The sequence below is a fragment of the Myotis myotis genome, unplaced genomic scaffold (assembly GCF_014108235.1).
Source record: "Myotis myotis isolate mMyoMyo1 unplaced genomic scaffold, mMyoMyo1.p scaffold_m19_p_3, whole genome shotgun sequence".
Taxonomy (NCBI): domain Eukaryota; kingdom Metazoa; phylum Chordata; class Mammalia; order Chiroptera; family Vespertilionidae; genus Myotis; species Myotis myotis.
The window spans coordinates 194550597-194573204 of NW_023416335.1; the positions used below are offsets into that span (position 1 = coordinate 194550597).

Here is a 22608-nt window from a genome sequence, read left to right on the forward strand (position 1 = left end):
ATCAAGATCATTAAAATTTCCATACTACCCAAAGCAATGTATAGATTCAATGCAATCCCCATCAAATACCAATGGCATATTTCACGGACCCAGAACAAATTCTCCAAAAATTTATTTGGAATAAAAAAAGACTCCGAGTAGCTGCAGCAATCTTGAGAAAGAACAAAGTTGGAGGGATGACAATGCCAGATATCAAGCTATATTACAAAGCCACTATTCTCAAAACTGCCTGATACTAGCACAAGAACACACATATAGATTAATGGAACAGAACAGAGAACCCAGAAATCGACCCAAGCCATTATGCTCAATTAATATTTGACAAAGGAGGCAAGAGCATACAATGGAGTCAAGATAGTCTCTTCAATAAATGGTGTTGGGAAAATTGGACAGGTACATGCAAAAAAAATGAAACTAGGCCACCAACTTATACCATACACAAAAATAAACTCAAAATGGATAAAGGACTTAAATGTAAGACGAGAAACCATAAAAATCTTAGAAGAATCCATAGGCAGCAAAATATCAGATGTATGTTATAATAATATCTTTACTGATACAGCTCTTAGGACAATGGAAACTAAGGAGAAATAAACAAATGGGACTACATCAAAATAAAAAGCTTCTGCACAGCAAAGAAAACCAACAAAACAACAAGAGAGCCTACAGCATGGCAGAACATACTTGCCAATGTTATATCCAATAAGGGTTTAATCTCCAAAATTTATAGGGAACTCATACAGTTTAACAAAAGGAAGGTAAACAACCCAATCAAAAAGTGGGCAAAGGACCTAAGTAGATACTTTTCAAAAGAGGACATACAGAAGGCCAAGAGACATGAAAACATGCTCAAAGTCACTAATCACCCGAGAGATACAAATCAAAACGACAATGCGGTACCATTTCACACCTGTCAGAAGGGCTATCATCAACAAATCAATAAACAACAAGTGCTGGTGAGGATGTGGAGAAAAAGGAACCTTCGTGCACTGCTGGTGGGAATGCAGACTGGTGCAGCCACTGTGGAAAATAGTATAAAGGTTCCTCAAAAAAATTAAAAATGGTACTCCTATTTGACCCAGTAATCCCACTTCTAAGAATATATCCCAAGAAATTAGAAACACCAATCAGAAAGGATATATGCACCCCTATGTTCATAGCAGCACAATTTACAATAACTAAGATTTGGAAACAGCACAAGTGCCATCAACAGATGAGTGGATTATAAACCTGTGGTACATCTACACAATGGAATTCTATGCTGCTGTAAAAAAGAAAGAACTCTTACCATTCGCAACAGCATGGATGGACCTGGAGAGCGTTATGCTAAGCGAAATAAGCCAGTTGGAGAAAGATAAATATAACATGATCTCACTCATTTGTGGAACATAATGAACAAAAAATAGATGCAGAGACACAAAGAATCGAACAGACAGTCAGACCTCAGAGGGAAAGAAGGGTGGGTGGGAGGGCAGGATAAGAGATCAACCAAAGGACTTGTATGCATGCATATAAGGAAACCAATGGACACAGACAGTAGGGGGATGAGAGCATGTGCGGGAGAGTGGGAGTAGCCGGGGAGAGATCAATGGGGGAATATGGAGATATATGTAATACTTAAAACAATAAAGGATTTAAATTAAAACAAACAAAAATAATAATAGTGAAAATGTTGCCAAACATATGTTTGCCAATTAAATAATATATTATGGAGAGTTGGTAGAGACAAGAATTAGATGTGCTAATAGGTGTTGGGACCTACCCCTGGCTCAGTAAAGGGAAGAAAAGAACCAGAAGGTGCTAATAAGGAAAACCATGCTAGGGAAGTGAATGGACACAGGCATCTGTGCCCCAAACATATGCTGGAATAGTGAATGCCTTCATTGGGCAGTCTACCAGTTGGTCAGGGGGCTGTCTGGAGAAGGAAAGAAGGAGATATAGATCTTCCCTACTAATCCATCTACCTGCTACAAATTATGCTAAAAGGACTAAATTGGTATAAGTCATTTTCGTAATTCCTTACTTGGTGCATCTAAGTATTTGCTAACTAGGAGAAATTAGCAATATGAATTATTATTGATTTCTAGCTTCAAGTCTGAGTACATGCAGAAGCTGAAGTAAAATAGAACTCTGAGAAATAGTATTACAGCCAAATTTCGGGCTCAGTGTTGAAAGTGAAGTGTGCCACAATCTATCTTCTGCAGTTTAAGAGAGAAAGCTTGTAACAAAGAAGCCCACTCAAATTTTCATGAAGATATCTCCTGCCTGACGTTAAAAATATGTATTTTTCAAGAACACTAGACTTTTTCCTTTAAATTAAAAAAACACACCAAGATTTTGAATGATTATTTCCCATTGTATTGCTCCCTTCCTGTCACTGTTTTGAGCCAGAACATGGAGTCCTTGGTGGGGAAAGGAAGGGCATGATCATCAATCTCCATTAAGAGTCTTGAGTAGTTTGTCCTCTAATAATTTGAGTTAATAGACATGTAAATACTCATGTAGTTAGGCAAGCTGTTCAGCCACATTGGACATTGACTTAAGTTCTGCGTGCACCCTTTCCAGTCACATTTCAGATAATTGCACAGGCATTTTAAAATTCTACTCTTTTTTCCAAATAAACTTCTTGGAGTTATGCCAACAAAAAAACAGAATCCATTCTTTATGAATTTGGTATTGGGTGGGGAAGAGATTTATTATTATGATCTAAATTTGTTTATGATATGGGGGTACATTAGAGCAGTGTCAACCAAAGTACGTTCATACTGAAACCAAGCAGGTGTTCAAATTCACTCTAGAGATGAAAGCTAGAATGACCCAATTGCAGGAAGCAACTCTTTATTTTATTAACTTCCGTCTACTTATTATTGTCAATGTTCTACTCATATATTTTGTCTTAAGATAATTTTAAATATATCTCCCTCTTCGTCATTCTTTTTTCCCTTATAGTAGACATCTTGTTTTCCAAAATGTGGTGCTACAGAAAATAATTTTACTTCATGGAGAGTGAGAAAGGAGAATTTTTTTAAATGAATATTGTGCTGTTTTCACCTAACAAGATGAAAATTCTTACCCCTTATCAATGAAGTTAATTGATGAGTATGAGTTTATTGTCTGAACTTTCATGACCTCTCTCCCTTGGACCAGCAAATAAAGGATGGAAAGATTCATTCCTTTTATACATATCATCCTTTTCTCCAGCAACCATGAATGAGTTCACTTACATTTGCAAGCATCTGGAGCAGAGAAGGGTCTCCGGAGGTCCCGGTAGAAGCCTGGCTTACATCGCTGGCAATGCTGGCCTTCCGTGTTGTGCTGACAGTCATTGCAGACACCACCACTGCGATTCCCTGATGCCTCCCACACATTAATGTCAAAGTGACAGGCATCAGCATGTCCATTGCACTTGCAGGCTGGAAAAGAAGCGTGGAAGGAAAGCAAATCATTAAAAATAAAGTGGTAGGTTTTCTAATATTCAGTTAATTTTTTAAATTTTATTTTTAGTTTTTTGAAGAGTACATATCATATTATTACAGTACATAAGAACCAAAACAATATAAATAGGTATACATCAAAAACTCTAGTCTCCCATTCCCATTTATCCTGTTTCCTCTTGCCTTTAATAGGTTATTACTTTCTTTAAAAAATATATTTTTTAATTGATTTCAGAGCGATAGGAACATCAATGATGAGAGAATCATTGATCAGCTGTCTCCCGCATGCCCCCCACTGGGGATCAAGCCTGCATCCCAGACGTGTGCCCTGACTGGGAATCGAACTGTGCTGTCCTGGTTCATAGGTCGATGCTCAACCACTGAACCACACCAGCCAGGCACTACTTTCCTTTTTAAAAAAGTTTTGGGGTATTTTTGGTGTATATGTTTAGTGTTTCTTTATAGATTTTTTGAGATATAATTGACATATTAGATTTTTAAATTAAAAAATAAGTTTGAAGACATGTCTGAAAGCCAATCAGTTGTAGATTTGTCTACGTAGGCAGAGATATAAGTTACCTTAGCAACTGGAGTTGACATTTATTTTGGAAAGACTATTTGAGTGGCCACCAATTTTTTCTCTCTTTAATGGAAATATGTCACCATTTCCATTCCTTCTTCTTCTCAAGGCACTGTTATCACTGTGGTCCCATGCCTTACTTAGAAAAACCTAGATTGCCAGGCATTATTTGAAAATAATTCATATTGCAGATATAGGCCTGAATTTATGCTCACTAAGCCTGGAAAAAATTCTGTTTGACAGGAGTTAATAACTTGGTAGGTAGATTTACTTGTCTTTCTAGTCATCAGCTATTGTTGTACTGGTGAGTAAAGGTAGTCGCTTATGGAAGCCTTAATTTTCTATAGCAGAGGTCAGTAGTGTTTCCTATGTAATCAATTTCTGAAAGGCATTTCTAGGATTATCAGTCAGTAGCACTAAGTGACAAGTCTTTATGTTCTATATGTATTTAGATATGCAGTTGGATTCTCTGTAAAGGGCCAGCATGGCATTCTAGGAATTTAGGAGAAATTCTTTAGATTCTCTTGATGAGTGATTTAGAATAAGATTCCAGACCTTTTTTGTGTGGAGGTCAACTGTATTTGAAAATGTTTGTGCTATTGTTTTTCATTGTTTCCTTGATATGTTATGATATTTTGAGAAGATTTATAAACTTTAAAAAGCATATTATAAGATAATTTAAGAATTATGCTTAGAGGAAATCCTTTACATTTCCTAGAAACTAAAATAAATCAGTTATGATGCCAAATTATGTATGAGAAGAGACTTCTCACAACTTTACCCACAGTACTTGCCTGCAAAGCCCAGTAAAATTGAAGTTTGTGAGTATGAACATTGTTATGGACATGTGACTTCCTCTGAATACTTTGAATTGAAAAAAAGAACCCAATGATTCATCTTCCCATATTTTTTACCCTTCTATCTAATTTCAAACCTTAAACCCAAGGTTAACCTGATAATGCAGTCTCCTTCTTGACTTACTGGCATAATTTCAAATCTGATTTTTCATTTTAAGTAATAGTAAGATAGTATGGGGAAAAATTATTTAATTTGGGATTCTGAAGATTTGGGACCAAGTCTTAACTCTATTTACTAATTTTGGAAAATTACTTAATCTTACTAAGCTTCAATTTCCAGATCTTCCACCTGCTTTATAGGGTTGTTTTGAAAAATGAGTTCATGAGTATAATTCATTAACTCTACTATGAGGGTTACTGAATACCATTATCCTAGTTGCTCTTGTGTCTGGCCATGTTTTTATGATGCCATATTATTAGGAAGGGTGCTTAGGTGCCCCAAAGTGGCCAAGAAAATGAGCAACATATTCTTGGCAAAACAGTCATATTGGCAACTTGGCAAGCTGCCATTCTTTCCAATAGTTGAGGGCATAGTGGGCAGCGATACTGGCTATGTTTATGTCGGTCACCCACCACTTTATATTATGTTTCCAGAGACAACAAAGAGTCTACAGATAAGCTTACTTTGTAAAGAAGGCTCTGAGTCTTCTAGGCTTGGTACTTACTTCTGCACTCTTTAGGAGATCCTGTTTTGCCATCAGCTGCCTCCCAGGGGCGGTCATTGTACAATGGTGCACAATGTTGGCAGTGGGTGCCTGCTGTGTTGTGTTTACACATACACTTCCCATGGACCTACAAACAAAAATAAGTAAGATCTATGAGCACAAACCGTGCTAGAAAAGAAAATTTCTTCCCACAGTCTCATCTCGTTAATTGGCTTTAAAATATGACATTCATTCACCTATTTTTGTATATTTTTACATATTATATTTTAATGCAATAATGAATATCTTTGTAGCTAACTATCTGTATACAGCTTTATTTATTTGAAATGTGTTTTCTAGAAGTCAAATTAAATGGTAAAATATATATATCTTTAAGACTTTGAATACATTTTGTCAAAATGACTGGTTATTTTCTTTTAATCCCACAGTTTAGAAAAAGAGAGGAAAAGAGAGAGAAACATCAATTTGTTGTTCCACTTATTTATGCATTCATTGGTTGATTATTGTATGTGGCCTGACCGAGGATTGAACCCATAACCTTGGTGTATTCAGAAGACACTCTAACCAATTGAGCTATCCAGCCAGGGCCAAGTGTTATTTTGTGTGTGCTTTTTTGTTTGTTTTTTGAGAAACAGTATAAAAGGTAACTCAGCATAAGGATAATACCAGTCAAAAATTGTTTAATGAATATATACAAGGGAGCCCTGGCCAGATAGCTGTTGGTTAGAGTGTCATCCAGATACACCAAGGTTTCAGGTTTGATCCTTGGTCAGGGCACATTCAGGAATCAATCAATGAATAATTAAGTGGACAAACAAATAAATCAATAACTCCCTTTGTTTTTCTCTCTCTCTCCCCAAAATCAATAAGCAAAAAAGAAAACTTAAATATACGCACACACACACACACACACACACACACACACACACACACACACAGGAGATTACGTCAGGCAACGTTTGGCTCACAAAGCATTACAAAATATAATTTCGGTCTTTAAGAGAAGTATAAATGTAGTTAGAGAAAAAAAGATTTACATAGAAAAAATTACAGATAAACTAGACAATAAATAAATACCTATGAAACAAAATGCTGTTGGAATTAAAAGTTGCGAAAATTACCATAGGTTAGCAGTTCTGGAGGGCTTTATGAGAAAGATTGGGTTTTGAGCTGGTCCTTGAAGACGGACAGTATTTCTGACAGTAGCGAAGAAAGTTACCAGGAAGAGGAAACAAAATAAACCAAGGTGTGGTGCTAGGAATCTAGGGATAATCTAAAATGTTCTGATTGCAAGGTAAAGGAACTACTAAAAATGACATGTATTTAGAATGGTCAGAATCAAAATGAGTTCCTAGAGTTCAACAAATCTGGAAATAGTTACACCAATACATTGATCTACTGCTGTACCTAATTTAACACTCTAGTAAGTTGTGTTATTTTACCCAAGAGCCCCTTTCTCTTTTAATTATCTTAATATCCTATATAATAAAAGACTAATATGCAAATTGACTGGATGACCAAATGATCAGTCGCTATGACATGCACTGACCACCAGGGTGCAGATGCTCAGCACAGGAGCTGCCCCCGGTGGTCAGTGCACTCCCCCTGTGGCTCACGGCTGGCGAGCACAGCGGCGGTGGCGGGAGCCTCTCCCTCCTCCTCAGCAGCATTAAGGACCCCTTGGGGGAACTGGACTAAGCTGGCAGTCGGACATCCCTCGAGGGGTTCCAGACTGTGAGAGGGCGCAGGCCAGGCTGAGGGACACCCCTCCAGTGCATGAATGTGCACTGGGCCTCTAGTGTGTGTGTGTGTGTGTGTGTGTGTGTGTGTGTGTGTGTGTGTATCTTTATAGAGGGACTCTGAAAGTAGCATAAATATTATCCAAGTATGATATATAACTACTGTGGAACTTATATTCACATATTCAAGTGCAAGGATTACATAGTGCTTGGAGAACTGCAGGCTACTTGTGAATAAACCACGTGAGGCCTAAGAGTTATAATCTGGAAAATTTCATAAACAATGATTTTGGTGGTCATCTTGCTAAAATTCATTTCTGTGTATTGTAATGTAAGGTTTTTGTGCTTAATAAAAATTGATTATAGCTGTCTTTTTAGCTTTTAGGGATTAGTAAATAAATATACATATTTATTTATTTGAGAGGGTGGAATTGGCTCCTCAGAGTACCATGATGTTGCCAAAATTTTTGTTGGTATTTTTTGTAGAAACTCAACTAATGTTATAATTCGATTTATTGGTTTGGTCTGGGAATGCCCAAGTGTGAAGTGAATTACAGCTATCTATTTTCTTGGGCTTCTCTTTGTGACCATTTTTCCATAGGAGCTCTTGATATGGAAAGTCCCATGGAGTTGTAAGAGTTTACTATACATCTCCATTTTCATGTCCAGGCAAGCTCTAAAGATAAATTTGCACTTAAATTTGGAGGTCTGCAGGAATTCAGTTTCTACTTGTCTATAAGAGTGAGGTCTTTTCATTCTAGCTCCAGGATATCTGATTTTTCATATATTCTGGAAGAAATGCTCTAGTCCTACTGCTCTTATTAAATCTTTTTTTAAATATATATTTTTATTGATTTCAGAGAGGGAGGGAAAGGGAGAGAGAGAGAGGACCATCAATGATGAGAGAGAATCATTGATCGGTCGCCTCCTGCACACCCCACACTGGGGATCGAGCCTGCAACCCGGACATGTGGTCTGACCTGGAATCGAACTGTGACCTCCTGGTTCATAGCTCAGTGCTCAACCACTGAGGAACACTGGCGGGCTTATTAAATCTTTTGAATTCAACATTCCTTAACATCATGAAAAGGGAAACTCTTTATCAAATAGCTTCTGCATGGTAAGATTCTTTAAAGGCTCTCAGTAAAAACTGAGTAACTTTGTTTACTTGTATGAGATGCTGATTTCAAACAAAATGGAATCTTTGGAAAAACTGAATAAGAAAAACCTTCCAAAGTTGAAGAGTTTAGTAAAGTGAAGGCAAACGAGTAGCTGAAAGAAGTTGATAGCATAATGAAGTTCAGTCAGAGAAAGACAAGTATTATATAATTTTACATAATGTTGGATCTAATGAACAAAATAAACAACAAAATAGAAACAGACTCATAGATAAGAGAACAGTCTGAGAGCTATCAGAGGGGAGGGGGCTTTGAGGGGCTGGATGAAAAAGGTGAATGGATTAAGAAGTACAAATTGGTAGTCACAAAATAGCCCGGGGATGTAAAGTACAGCATAGGGAATATCCTATATAATAAGAGGCTATTATGCAAATTGTCCCCTTGACCAGGAGTTCGACCAGGAGTCGGGGCTGGCCAGCCAACAGCCCGCGGCCCCTTACCCTGGCTGGCCAGACCCCACCTGTGCACGAATTTGTGCACCAGGCCTCTAGTAGTCAATAATATTGTAATAACTATGTATAGTGCCAGGTTAGTATTTGAAATATCAGAGAGACCACTTTGTAAAGTATATGATTGTCTAACCACTATTTTGTACACCTGAAACTAATATAAAATAATATTGAACATAAACTATAATTGAAATATAAAATTAAAAAAGAAAATGAACCAAAAAACTTAATATAAAGTTAAAAATAATAAATAAAAAGTCATGAAATGTATATATATCAGCTTAAGGATGCTGGAATTTATCCTGTAGGTACTGAAGACCCACTGAAGATTTTTGAATACTGAAAATATATTAAATACCCTATGTTATTTTCTTTAAACATATTTCTTTCTATGTCACTCCCTATCTTGTCTTTTCTCATCATTCTTCCCCTTCCTCCTTTATTATTTCTTTATTATTGTATCTCAGCTTATATTTTCCAGCAGCCAGTGGTACCCATGTGTATTTTCTGATAATGTTCCAAATTTTAAAAGGTTGTTAATTCTTATTTACTGCCTTTTTGCATCCTTTATACTTTTTAACAACCATGTATACAGTACTATATAAAGATAGATACTACAAAGTACTGTTAGTTTTCTTTAGAGGAAGTAAACTATCATTATAGGTCAGTGTTTCAGGTTTGGTCCTGGAATACCCACAGCTCATAGGTTAGCCCTGACCCACAAATTCCAGGCCTCAGGAGGCCACAGACATTTGGGGAAATCTCATCAAACATTCACATGTATCACAAGTTAATGTGGACAGGTCAGTTCCCTCTGGAGTAAGGATTTCAGAGCATTCCCTTGTTTCCCACATGCTGAGAATTGGGATGACCTCCCAGGGTCTGAAAGATGCCAGCCCAGCAAATTTTTCTGCACACAAAAAAATTCAAGGAGCTGTCATTTTGAGTATTACCCAAAATAGCTGTAAATCATTATCTAGATCATTTGAAACAAGAAATCCTTCCTCAGCGATACAACTGTTACTGTTCAAGCTTGAAAGATCACCCACTATTTGATGCTTGTGAAAAATGTGCAAGTAAAACTAGGTCTTCATTGAAAAAAAACAAAGGAAACTTTAGTAACAAGTTAGTTAAACATAGCTCTTATTTGGTACACAAACATAAAGTAGATAAGGAGCAGGAAAATGGAATTACGTACTTAAGATTTATTTGAAGAGGAGTGGTGTCTGGCCATCTAATTAGAAAATGAGAAATCTACTTTAACAACAAATCTGTAGTTCCTGATTATCTAAGAGGTACACCTTGGCATTTTGGGCACTCTATGAGTTTTATACCCCCTCTATTAAAATAAAATATTATTTTATTACAAAATTTTTTCTTCTTATATCTAATATTATTTATTTGTTACTACTATTAACCTACTTGCAAATCACTTTTAGCATATTTATCTTACAGGTAGGGACTCATACAAACTTTGAACCAGTAATTTAAAGAATTATTGGAACAGCATGCTCATTAATAGCTGTGCACTTTGGTGACAAATATTTATATATATTATAGCCAAATAAATACAAAGAGAAAATTTTATATATATATATATATATATATATATATATATATATATATTATATCATATCTGAGGCTACAGACTCAGGAATCTAGGTGGGGAGCAAAATGAGGAAATTATCTTTGAACACATCACTGGAAGATACACAAGTCTTGCCTAGAAAAGCTGCTTTTTTCAGTTATTGTTCTTTTGGGGGCAGAAGGCCTTTAGTAGTCAGCAATCATGGAGTTGAGGAAATTATCCATGGCAAGAGGTGGTGAGAATCTGGCCATTGATAGTGTCAGGCAAATGGGTTGAACAATCAATTATCAAGATGTTGTAGAATATTTAAATATTAGATGGAAGACTGGCTTAGAAAACTTTTAGGGTCCTTCTAGTCTTAAGGTTCTATGATTTTTAAAAATATTTTTATTAATTTCAGAGAGGAAAGGAGAGGGAGAGAGAGATAGAAACATCAATGATGAGAGAGAACCATTGATCAGCTGTCTCCTGCATGCCCCAAACCAGGGATGGAGCCCACAACCCAGGCATGTGCCCTGACCAGGAATTGAACCATGACCTCCCAGTTCATAGGTCGACGCTCAACCACTGAGCAACATCAGTTGGACTTAAGGTTCTATGATTTTAAGGTTTCCCTTCCTTGTGTTGGTTGAAGGCAACTACTCATAATCCTTTATTAGCTACCAGAGAAGAAGCAAACGTCCTATGGCTGGGACCTGTTACCATCTCAACAATACAGATCATCTTAAAATCAAACAAGAGGCAGCTAGGAGAATATCTGTTCTTTCTTGCAGGCACTACTTGTGACACAAATGAAAAAGTAAATGTTAATAGTTTCTGAAGACAAACTTTCATTTGTCAATACTGACTATACCTAAACTAAGACCTATTCTTTATGATTTTTCCCCACTGTTTTTCTCTTTTTACATTGCATTTTTCCATTGCTTGTGACTCTAGAAGTAATAGAACAAATATCATTCCAGCTCCTTCCTTCCAAATAAAGGTATATTTCATCATCTATTGATGCTCACCACAGACATTCACCTTACTGGAATTACCAAAGCAAAAAACCAATCTGTTAATGCTTTGGAGGAGGCACATTAACGGATTTCTTTTACGAGTGTGTGACAAAATTTGCTTCCTAATGCATTCCAAGAAAGAAAGAAACAACTGTTATTTATGTCCAATTAAAAATTCTGATGAAAGTTAGCAGGGAAAAGAAAGATTTTATAGCTAAGTATTCAGAAAATCTTGAATTTCATAAATGGGATAATTTCCTTGTGCTATTGTGCCATTACTTTTTACACACACACCATTTTATTTTAATTTTTTATCAGTCTACTGGTTTGTACACCTGAAACTAATATAATATTGTATGCCAACTGTAATTGAAAAATAAAAAAATTATTTAAAGTAAAAAAAGAAAATCTTGTTTCATATCATCATTGGAACTTTTAAAAATGTTTCAGAAAAGAGGATGCAAACAGTCCCTACTCTATGAACCAAAGGAAAATACTTCTGTAACAGCAGCTGCAGCAATTCAGGAACCTCCACTTAGCTATGACAAATGATTTAGAAGTGGAACAATGCTATGTAGCAATGTAAGACAAAATGTGAAGGCAAAAACTGATTACTTTCTAAAGAGATAGTATGTCCTTTTTAGAGAAAAGGATTAACTTTTAAAAGAATGAACTTCTTATGCATGAAAAGATATAAATTCTAATAACAGGCTAGCCTGTTAGGACCTGTTACTCTTATGTAGGACAAAAACATGCACAACAATGCTACAGCACAGACCTTTGAATAGAAAGCATTGTAAGAAAAACATTCTTTTCATTAGCGAATAAAATATTCCTTTTTCCCATTAAAGGTTTGCATGTTTCAATTTAACAGAAGAGGAGCTCTATGGTACTATGAAGCATAATAATTGAGTTTGGTGGGAAAGGGACCTTGAAACATATTGTCAGAATAGGGGCAAAATAGGTTGAAGGCTGAGTATTCCAAAGCTTTGCTCAATAATATATATAGCAAGAATGCAAGTAATTGAAAAGCTCTGTAATCTATTCATTGGTCTGTACTTGAACAGTAGAGAATACAGCTCTTGTCAGAAAGCATGAATAATAAAACAAGAATAGATATAGAGCAGAAGCAGTCATGATTAAAGAATGAAAATTGGGCAGTACTTCTCTCTTCCCCCCTAGCCAGCTGCCTGAAATTCTTCCTGTAGAGGTTCATCTTTTAGCTCCTCAATGCTGTTTAAGTCCAGGAGTCCCTACAGGAATGCACTTAATACTCAAAAGGGGAAAAACCTTAAATTATTAGCAACAAACGCATCAACTAGGATTATTGCCATCTGTTTTCAATCCTAGAACTGGAAACAGAGTTAGCTACCTAGACAAGGAAGTGACTTTTTGGTGGAGGCAAAAGGAATGTCTTAAGAGGAGAGGGAAGGAGCCAAAGGCAACTGTGCCTACTTCGCTCTTGTGCCAAGAACTTTGCTCTGGCTGACAGAGCTGGAAAAAAGTATGAATGGAGCAATGCAAATTTCATAAGAAAACTGCATGTAGTACACTGAATGTAATCATGTGTGTATCTGCCTTTCTCTACTAGATTGTACATCCTTGAAGGGAAGAAGAAACAAGTGGCTTAAATTTCTTTGAAATTTAACTCATTTGTTTTCAACAAATGTGTTAATTTTTTTTATTCAGCATATATATATATATATATATCCGGGTGCACAAAATTCATGCACTGAGTGGGGGTGTCCATCAGCCCGACCTGCATCCTCTCCAATCCAGGACCCCTTGGGGGATGTCCGACTCACAATCTGGGACCACTGGCTCCTAACTGCTCACCTGCCTGCCTGCCTGATCACCCCTAACCACTCTGCCTGCCTGCCTGATACCCCTAACTGTTCCCTGCCTGCCTGATCGCCCCTAACCACCTCTGCCTGCCTGCCGGATTGTCCCTAATCATCTCTGCCTGCCTGCCTGATCATCACTAACCTCTCTGCCTGCCTGCCTGATCTCCCCTAACTGCCCTCCCCTGCCAGCCTGGTTGCCCCTAACCTCTCTGCCTTCCTGCCTGATCCCCCCTAACTGCCTTCCCCTGCCAGACTGATAGCCCCTAACTGCCTCTGCCTTGGCCCTGCCACCATGGCTTTGTCCAGAAGGATGTCCGGAAGATGTCTGGTCTAATTAGCATATTACCCTTTTATTAGTATAGATATATGTGTATATGTATATTTAATTTAAATTCTTTATTGTTTAAAGTATTATGTAAGTCTCTTTTTTCCCCCCATTGACCACTCCCTGGCTGCCCCCACCCCTCAGCACATGCCCTCACCCTTCCTCCCACCCCCCCGTCTGTGTCCATTGCGTATGCTCATATGCATATATACAAGTCCTTTGGTTGATCTTTTACCCCTTCACCCCCTACCTTCCCTCATAGGTTGGACAGTCTGTTCGATGCTTCTATGACTCTGATTCTATTTTTTGTCCATTAGTTTATGTTGTTCATTATATTCCACAAATGAGTGAGACCATGTAATATTTATCTTTCTCTGACTGGCTTATTTTTCTTAGCATAATGCTCTCCAGTTCCATCCATGCTGTTGTAAATGGTAAGAATTCCTTCTTTTTTATAGCAGCATAGTATTCCAATGTATAGATGTACCATAGTTTTCTAATCCACTCATCTGCTGATGGGCATTAAAGCTGTTTCCAAATCTTAGCTATTGTAAATTGTGCTGCTATGAACATAGGGGTGCATATATCCTTTCTGATTGGTGTTTCTGTTTTCTTGGGATATAGTCCTAGAAGTGGGATTACTGGGTCAAATGGGAGCTCCATTTTTAATTTTTTTGAGGAAACGCTATACTGTTTTTTCACAGTTCATTCAGCCAATATACACTGAGTGGCCAAATTATTATGACCACCTGACGTTTGTAGGCAAATTAGCTAGAATTTTGCACTGAAGTTGTTATAGGGCCAGACCATTATAAATAGGGAAGCAGGTTGTTTACCACGACAGTAGAAGTGATTTTTTTCTGAAGATATGGGCAAACAACGCGATTTAACAGCCTTTGAACATGGGATGATTGTTGGTGCTCGGAGCCATGGAGCGAGTATCAGCAAAACAGCTGAAGGCCTGTTTGAACACCTTTGCTGCCTGCAGTTACCAAGATAAAACGTCTCCAATTCGCACAGGAACACAAAGATTGGACAGTCGAGCATTGGAAAAAAGTCAGGTGGTCCGATGAATCACATTTCCAGTTGCATCATGCAGATGGCAGAGTGAGAACTTGGCAGAAACAGCATGAAAGCATGCACCCCAGATGCATGAGTACAACCCTTCAAGCTGGTGGGGGCAGTGTTATGGTTTGGGGCATGTTTTCCTGGCATGGTTTGGGCCCTTTAATTCTTGTGGAACAACGTCTGAATAGCACAACATACCTAAGTATCGTTGCTGATCAAGTTCATCCTATCATGTTGATGGCGTATCCCAATGGAGATGGCTTCTTCCAACAAGACAATGCGCCATGCCACGGTTCTTGTATTGTGCAGGAGTGGTTTCAAAAACATGAGGGAGACTTTACCTTGCTTAGGTGGCCCCCATAATCACCAGATCTCAATCCAATTGAGCATTTGTGGGACGAAGTTAAAAGAGCCATCAGGCAGCTGGTTCCACAACCATCAAATCTCACAGAACTGGACAGTGCTATTCACCAGGCATGGTGTCAGATTCCTCACATCACCTTTCAACATCTCATGGAGTCAATGCCAAGAAGAATTGCTGTAGTATTGGAGGCAAAAAGTGGCCCAACAAAGTACTGATGGGGTGGTCATAATAATCTGGCCACTCAGTGTATATTTAATGGAGCATTCAGAACCTTACGTATGAAGTTTAGTTCTATTTTTAAAATTTCCCAAGAAGGCAGAGTACTAATTATGCATTTAAAGTGAAAATGAGATACTTTAAATTGTCACAAAGGAGGATTTGGGGAAGGGTAGGACTAAAAGACATTCAGTTTTATCTACAGTGCTTCCTATAAGGGATATACTAGCTCACATCTGAGCAAGGCTTGTAGGTAAAAATGTTCTGAGTAGCATTTATTTATAGTTGCTCTGGGAGATCTACTATGAGCCCAAGGAACAGGATCAGTCATGGAGGGAAATGGAAGTAATAATAATTATAATGATGATGATGATGATAATAAATAATAACAATAATAGTAGTAGTAGATAATTGGTTAGCATGATGTCCCGATGTAAAAGCCACTGTTCTAGGCATTACATAAATATCAACTCATTGGATTTACACAAGATAAGGTAGGTACAAGTATCATTGCCATTTCACAAAAGGGAAAATTGAAGTTCAAAGAGTTTTAGTAATTTGCATAAGGTCACAAAGCCAATATGTCGTGGAGCTACTTGAATTCTAGCAGTCTTACTCAAAGCCACCACCTTAACCCCTAAAATATGCCATTATAAGCCCCTAGAGAGTAGGATTTTTGAGTGATCCGCTTTGGCCAAGCCTATTCAGATTCTTATCTAAATAGAACTGGTGTTTTCCAAACCTATTTGTCCTTGAAGAGTTCTTAAGAACAAAGGCTGGTTTGGACTCAAAGAGAGCCATTTCCTTTCAAGAGTATTCAGTTCTTGAGTAGATTATTAGTCCCATTCTTCTGGGAGAAGCCTAGCAGCTTTGGGGATAGATGAATACAGAAATATCAGCCCCCATTTGCCACATTGGCATGAATAAGTTCAGGGAATGTAAGGATAGAGAATCCTTTTAGATTCTCATTGGTTCATTGTAAAACTTATCTATACACTGACCATTCAGTTGCCTCCTGTGCCATTTATGCACCACTGCAAGTGTTAACAGGCCTACATATCAGAAACTCCAGTGAAGAAATTTACAAAAGGAGATGATAACAGGAATGGAAATGAACTCTAATTACAGATTGGTTCTTTGTGGATAACACCTCCTTTATGTTATTTACTCTCCCTATTAGGTATGCTCTACTTTTACAGTCAGTTTTAATTTAGAGTATGGAGAATGGTGAGTATATATATATATATATATATATATATATATATATACATACACACACATACATACATACAGTGGGGCCTTGACTTACGAGTTTAATTCGTTCCATGACGGAGCTCGTAACTCAAATTACTCATATGTCAAATCAAAAGTGAATGAGTAAGACACGTGATGCTGGGCTGATGTTGTGGCGTTCACTGTGACATTCGCTGTGCCAACTAGCGATGGGGTATCTGAAGCTGGCTCGTAACCCGAATTTTAGCTTGCAACTCAAAGCAAAAAATCGGCCGAGATACGGCTTGTATCTCGAAAAACTCATTAGTCGGGACACTCGTAAGTCAAGGCCCCACTGTATGTATGTATGTATGTGTATATATATATAGCTAATATGCAAAGTGTCCCCTCGAGAGTTTGATTGGGAGACTGGGAGTTTGATCGCTCACTATGATGTGCGCTGACCACCAGGGGGTGGTGCAGAATGAAGAAAGGCCCCAGCCGATCGGCCCTGATCTCTGGCCAGGCCTAGCGATGCTACCTGTGCACGATTTAGTGCACCGGGCCTCTAGATGAGTATAACTTAATGATTTAGGTAAATTTCTAGATTCAGATTGCTGGCTTATTTTCATTTTTTCATGTAAACAATTTTGCATGCCCCAATGCTTTATGTATCTAAATGGCAGTTTATCTGTGTCATTGTGCATGCAATTTACCATAAGAGATCAAGAGTTGAAGGAGTACTCAGAAGCATGCATACACACATACAAGTTTCCAAATGCTACCAAATCTTCCTACAACAAATGATGGGCCTTAATTCCAAAATTGCTTAAAGACCTTTGTTTTGTAGTATTACAACTAGAACTAAGAACTCAAATCAAGTTTTGAGGTTTATCTTTCAACATTCATCATGGCCCCTTTTGCGAAAATTAGATAATTAGTCAAAATCAAAATAAAATAAACAAAACCAACCCTCCCTACCTCCAAGCCCACCCATTAGCAGAAAGAAAAACAGAAACTGCTCCAGAGCAGAGAAAAGCATAATTTAAGCCTTTCAAATAAATTGCAAAAAAACTTTTAGGTTTAAAAATATTGTTAATAAAATAACCTCTCTTTTTAAAGCTAAGAAAAAGGAGGCTTTAAAATATTACCAATTTAAAAATCTATTGGGCCAACAGTATGTTTTTCTAGTGAGCATTTTACTTTAAGTTTTAGATTCTTGAGTAATTTTAGGTAGGATTCTTTTATCCTTCAGAGTATTGATTTCCTAGAACAAAGCAAGTCTTTCTCTTTCTTTTTGTGAGTTAGGGATAGAAACTATTTTTATTTTATTTATAACCATGGGTGAAAGAGGATCAAATGTAACATCTTTTTGGAGCCCACATTATCAGAATATCCTTTCTTTGCATATTTCCCTAATTAACAAATAATATTCTTTGTGTTGGGAAAAATTGTGAAAGACTTTGTAATGTCCCTCTCCCCCCACCTCAACTCCCCCACCCCCAAAAATAAAAAGATGACACTGTTCTGTCTAACACAACCTTCTGGGTTATCTCTGCCTTTTATTATTGAACTAGAGGCCCAGTGCACAAAAATTTGTGCACTGGGGGAGGGGGGGGAGGTCCCTCAGCCGGCCTGTGCCCTCTCTCAGTCTGGGACCCCTCAGGGGATGAGCACCTGCTGGCTTAGGCCCGCTCCCTGGAGGATTGGGCCTAAGCTGGCAATCAGACATACCTCTAGCAGCCCAGGAGCCCTTGGTGGATGTCCACTTGCCAGCGGGGAGCAGGCCTAAGCTGCAGTCAGACATCCTTAGCGCTGCTGAGGAGGCGGGAGAGGCTCCCACCACCACCACCACTGTACTGGCAGCCGTCAGCCTGGCTTGTGGCTGAGCAGAGCTGCCCCCTATGGGAGCACACTGACCACCAGGGGGCAGCTCCTGCATCGAGCGTCTGCCCCCTGGTGGTCAGTGTGTGTCATAGTGACTAGTCATTCCCAGTCTTTCTGCTGTTAGGGTCAGTTTGCATATTACCCTTTTATTATGTAGGATAGAGGCCTGGTGCATGGGTGGGGCTGGCTGGTTTGCCCTGAAGGGTGTCCCGGGATCAGGGTGGGGGTCCCCGCTGGGGTGCCTGGCCAGCCTGGGTGAGGGGATGATGGCTGTTTGCACCTGGTCACACCCCCTTCAGGGTGGGGGTCCCCACTGGGGTGCCTGGCCAGCCTGGGTGAGGGGCTGATGGCTGTTTTCAGGGTGGGTGTCCCCCTTGGGGTGCCTGGCCAGTCTGGGTGAGGGGCTGAGGGCCGTTTTCAGGCTGGCCAAGCCCGTTGGCGATGGCAGCTCCCAACCTCTCCTTTTTTTCTTTTTTCTTTTTTTTATTCTGGAATTTATTTACCTTCTATAATTGAAACTTTGTTGCTTTTGAGTGGAGCTGAGAGCCGGCGGCAGGCTGGCTTCCTCCATCACTGGAGCAAGCAAGCCTCCTGCTCGCTTCAGCTCCATGGCTGCGGGCTGCCATCTTGGTTGGGTTAATTTGCATACAGTCACTCTGATTGGCTGGTGGGCATGGCTTAAGGCATAGTGAAGGTATGGTCAATTTGCATGTTTGTCTTTTATTAGATTAGATTATTTTTCAGCTCTCTAAGTTGTAGAAAATGAATAATAATTCAAATAATTATTGTTCATAGAAATGCAAGTCAATTGTGTCTGGTAAGAATACAATTAACCATTGCCTTTCATATTGACCTGTTTTGCATCAATTTGTGAATATATTTCAAGCATTCTTTATTTGCCTATGTATGTGTGGTTCTTTGAATTTTCCTTTGAACCCTTTATAATGTCTTTCTGATCCCTCATTAATAATAAGTTAAATAAAATCATTGACACATGTTTATTTTGTACCTGTATGACAATCATGACCTTACTCTTTAAGAATATTAACTTCTATTTTTTATCTTGAGGATGCACTTCTAAAAGTGGAATTTCAACATGTTTTATAAAGCTAAACTAGAGGCCCGGTGCACGAAATTTGTGCGGGGGGGGGGGGAGATCCCCTCAGTCCGGCCTGCACCCTCTCACAATCCGGGACCGCTGGGTCCTATCCACTCACCTGCCTGCCTGATGGCCGCTAACCACTCTGCCTGCCTGCCTGCCTGATGGCCCCTAACCACTCTGCCTGCCTGCCTGATTGCCCCTAACCACTTGCCTGCCTGCCTGATCATCCCTAACTGCTCGCTTGTCTGCCTGATCGCCCCTAACCACTTTGCTTGCCTGCCTGATCTCTCCTAACTGCTCTCCTGCCTGCCTGATCGCCCCTAACCGCCTCTGCCTCAGCCCCTGCCATGGCAGCTTCATCTGGAAGGATGTCCGGAATGACATCTGGAAGGTCGTTTGGCTGACTGGTCTAATTAGCATATTATACTTTTATTATTATAGATGGGTTTTGAATGTCTTATATTGTCACAAGATTAAGTCTACTGGCTTCCTCTTTTCAGTGTCGTCAGGCACTTTATTTTTCCTCTGATGATTATAATAAATATTTCTGCCTTAAAAATGCAAATAGTATTGAACTAAAAATTGTAATGCCCAGGAGGCTTTTGAAGGTTACATTTAGATATGATCATACTATTACCAAGTTATGAGATTTTTTTTCTACTTTTAATTCATTGCATAGAACTGTTTCATATTTGTTCTTTGTTTCCAATGGGTTTTAAGAATTATTTCTGACTACTGGGTTTTTAAAAATGTCTCTCCAGTATATACCTTTATTTGGTTAAATCCTATGAGTATATACATAATTTGTTTTCAGATTTGCTAATATACAATGGCAATAAAGTAAGGCTCTCTGATTCTAAGACTTTCTTGCCTTAAAATATTAAATTGGCTTCTTTTTTCTAAAAGCCACAATTTCTTCAGCTGCAAAGATATAGACAAATATCTTTATATTCTTGCTGCAGTTCTTGTCCATAGATATGTTGCCGGTGGAAATGGGGTCCTTATGGTGTCGGGAGAAAACCATTTCAGGGGCCATAAACAGAAGGATGAGGTTTGGTGGTAAGATTTATTGAAACTGGAGCAAACACAAAGGGTTGTCCCAGGTTGTTTTCATCAAGTCCAGGGTCCAGAAATGTTGTGCCATTGGTTCAGTCTAGTACAGTCCCTGTCTCCAACTGGCCAGCCTAGCCTCTGTTCCCAGCTGCACTCCAGCTAGGACTGTGCTACTATCCCCAGTACCTAGGCTCACACTTAGAGCCCATGCGTGGGGACCATGCTTGGGCCCCCCTCAGCTGCTAGGTCTGCATGGCTGGTACAGAGAGAATGTCAGTGCAGGAGCGCACGTTATGGGGCCAGAGGCCCTTGTTAGGCTTAGATTATATTATCTTGCGCTTTCAAACTGACCAATCTCTTTCCCAATCCCTTGAAGGCTTGTGCTGGGCCCTCCCCCTAACCAATTCATTTCATAGATCTTCCAGGGTCTGCATCCTTATCCAATCAGATCCTTTTCCCAGGCTATACACTCCTCCATATGATTGCCATCTTAGCTTCTACTGCACATGCCTCATAATAGAAGAACCTCCCCTATGCCATCGACTGGGCCTGTGCCCAGTAGAGGAATTTCCCCTTTATTGTTTTTATTTCTTCCTCCGTAATCCTGGCTAATGAACGCTAATGATCCTTCCTGTCCATTTTGTGGATTAGGTCTCAAGGGTAGAGGATGCAATAGTCCCCTGGGGAGTGTGTGAAGCAGGCTTATTGTCCGATTCAGCTCCCTAGCAGATTAAACTTCTATTTTTTTTTTTTTTTTAGATTAGGCTTCTTAATGTCTAATTCCATTTGCTCCATTCTTTTTTATTTTTTTTAATATATTTTATTGATTTTTTACAGAGAGAAAGGGAGAGAGATAGAGAGTTAGAAACATTGATGAGAGAGAAACATCGATCAGTTGCCTCCTGCACATCTCCCACTGGGGATGTGCCCGCAACCCAGGTACAAGCCCTTGACCGGAATCGAACCTGGGACCTTTCAGTCTGCAGGCCGACGCTCTATCCACTGAGCCAAACCGGTTTCGGCTGCTCCATTCTTTTTTATTTTTATCTTTTATTTTTATTGATTTCAGAGAGGAAGGGAGAGGGAGAGGGAGAGAGAAACATCAATGATGAGAGAGAAACATTGATTGGCTATCTCCTGCATGCCCTCTACTGGGGATCAATCCTGCAACATGGGCATGTGCCCTTGACCAGAATCCAACCCAGGGCCTTTCAGTCCACAGGCCAGCACTCTATCCACTGAGCCAAACCCGTTAGGGCCCCATTCTTTATTAATATCCAGCTACCTATACTAACAACTTTGAGTTTCCTATAATACTATATAAGAAACTATTTCAGTATAAAGCTAAGCAGTGAAATTTCAAACAAAATTGTTGGCCTATAACTGTGTTGAGTGACTAGGATAGTTGCCAATAGCCATTCAACCACTCCATCTCTGCTCGTCATTTGATCTCAGTTACATGTTTTCATAATTTCACTTTACACTTGTCTTTTTATATTTAAACTTTTCTAAGGCCACAATGCAAATCAGTGGCAGAACTCCCAAGAGAGTCCTAAAATATTAGAGCTCCATCTAAGAACAGTGATTTCATCAGAAGGATTTTTTTCCTTCCCACAAACACCTAAAAATAACTTCTTATGATAAAATCTCATTGAGGGGAAAAAGGGATCAGATAAATGTCAATTTCTTAGTACATATTTAATTTAAATAATTTTAGAAAGAAATAGCAGAAGTGGAATTAACAATATAGAACTTCTAATGTGCTGTTAAAACTATTAGCAACTCTGGGGCAAGAACCTGGGAAACTGAGTGAAGGCAAAAACTAGTAGAACACATTTTGTAAGCAAGTTATCTGTCAAGAAACATTCAATTCGAGAATGATGGAACATTTTGTGGGGGTTTTGTTCAAGGCCTTTTAGAATTTAGATGGTTTTTATAATGAGGTGGGGACCAGGTAAATTCTATTAGAAATGCTGTGGGGATTATTAAGTACTTTTCACCCGTTGACATTCACTTGTTCAATGTGCTCACATAGCTTCTGGTTATTTT

General features: G+C 38.8%; 1 protein-coding gene across 5 annotated transcripts in view; it reads right to left on the bottom strand.

Annotated features, from left to right (window-relative positions):
* NTN4 (netrin 4) overlaps positions 1-22608 on the bottom strand; it is a 109906-nt gene that overhangs the window by 32821 nt on the left and 54477 nt on the right. For all 5 annotated transcript variants that reach the window (XM_036299907.1, XM_036299909.1, XM_036299906.1 and 2 more), the window contains exons 4-5: positions 5537-5663; positions 3225-3413 (exon numbers count right to left, since the gene is read on the bottom strand). In XM_036299907.1, the coding sequence (XP_036155800.1) occupies positions 3225-3413; positions 5537-5663 (316 nt within the window). The remainder of the gene's footprint in view (positions 1-3224; positions 3414-5536; positions 5664-22608) is intronic.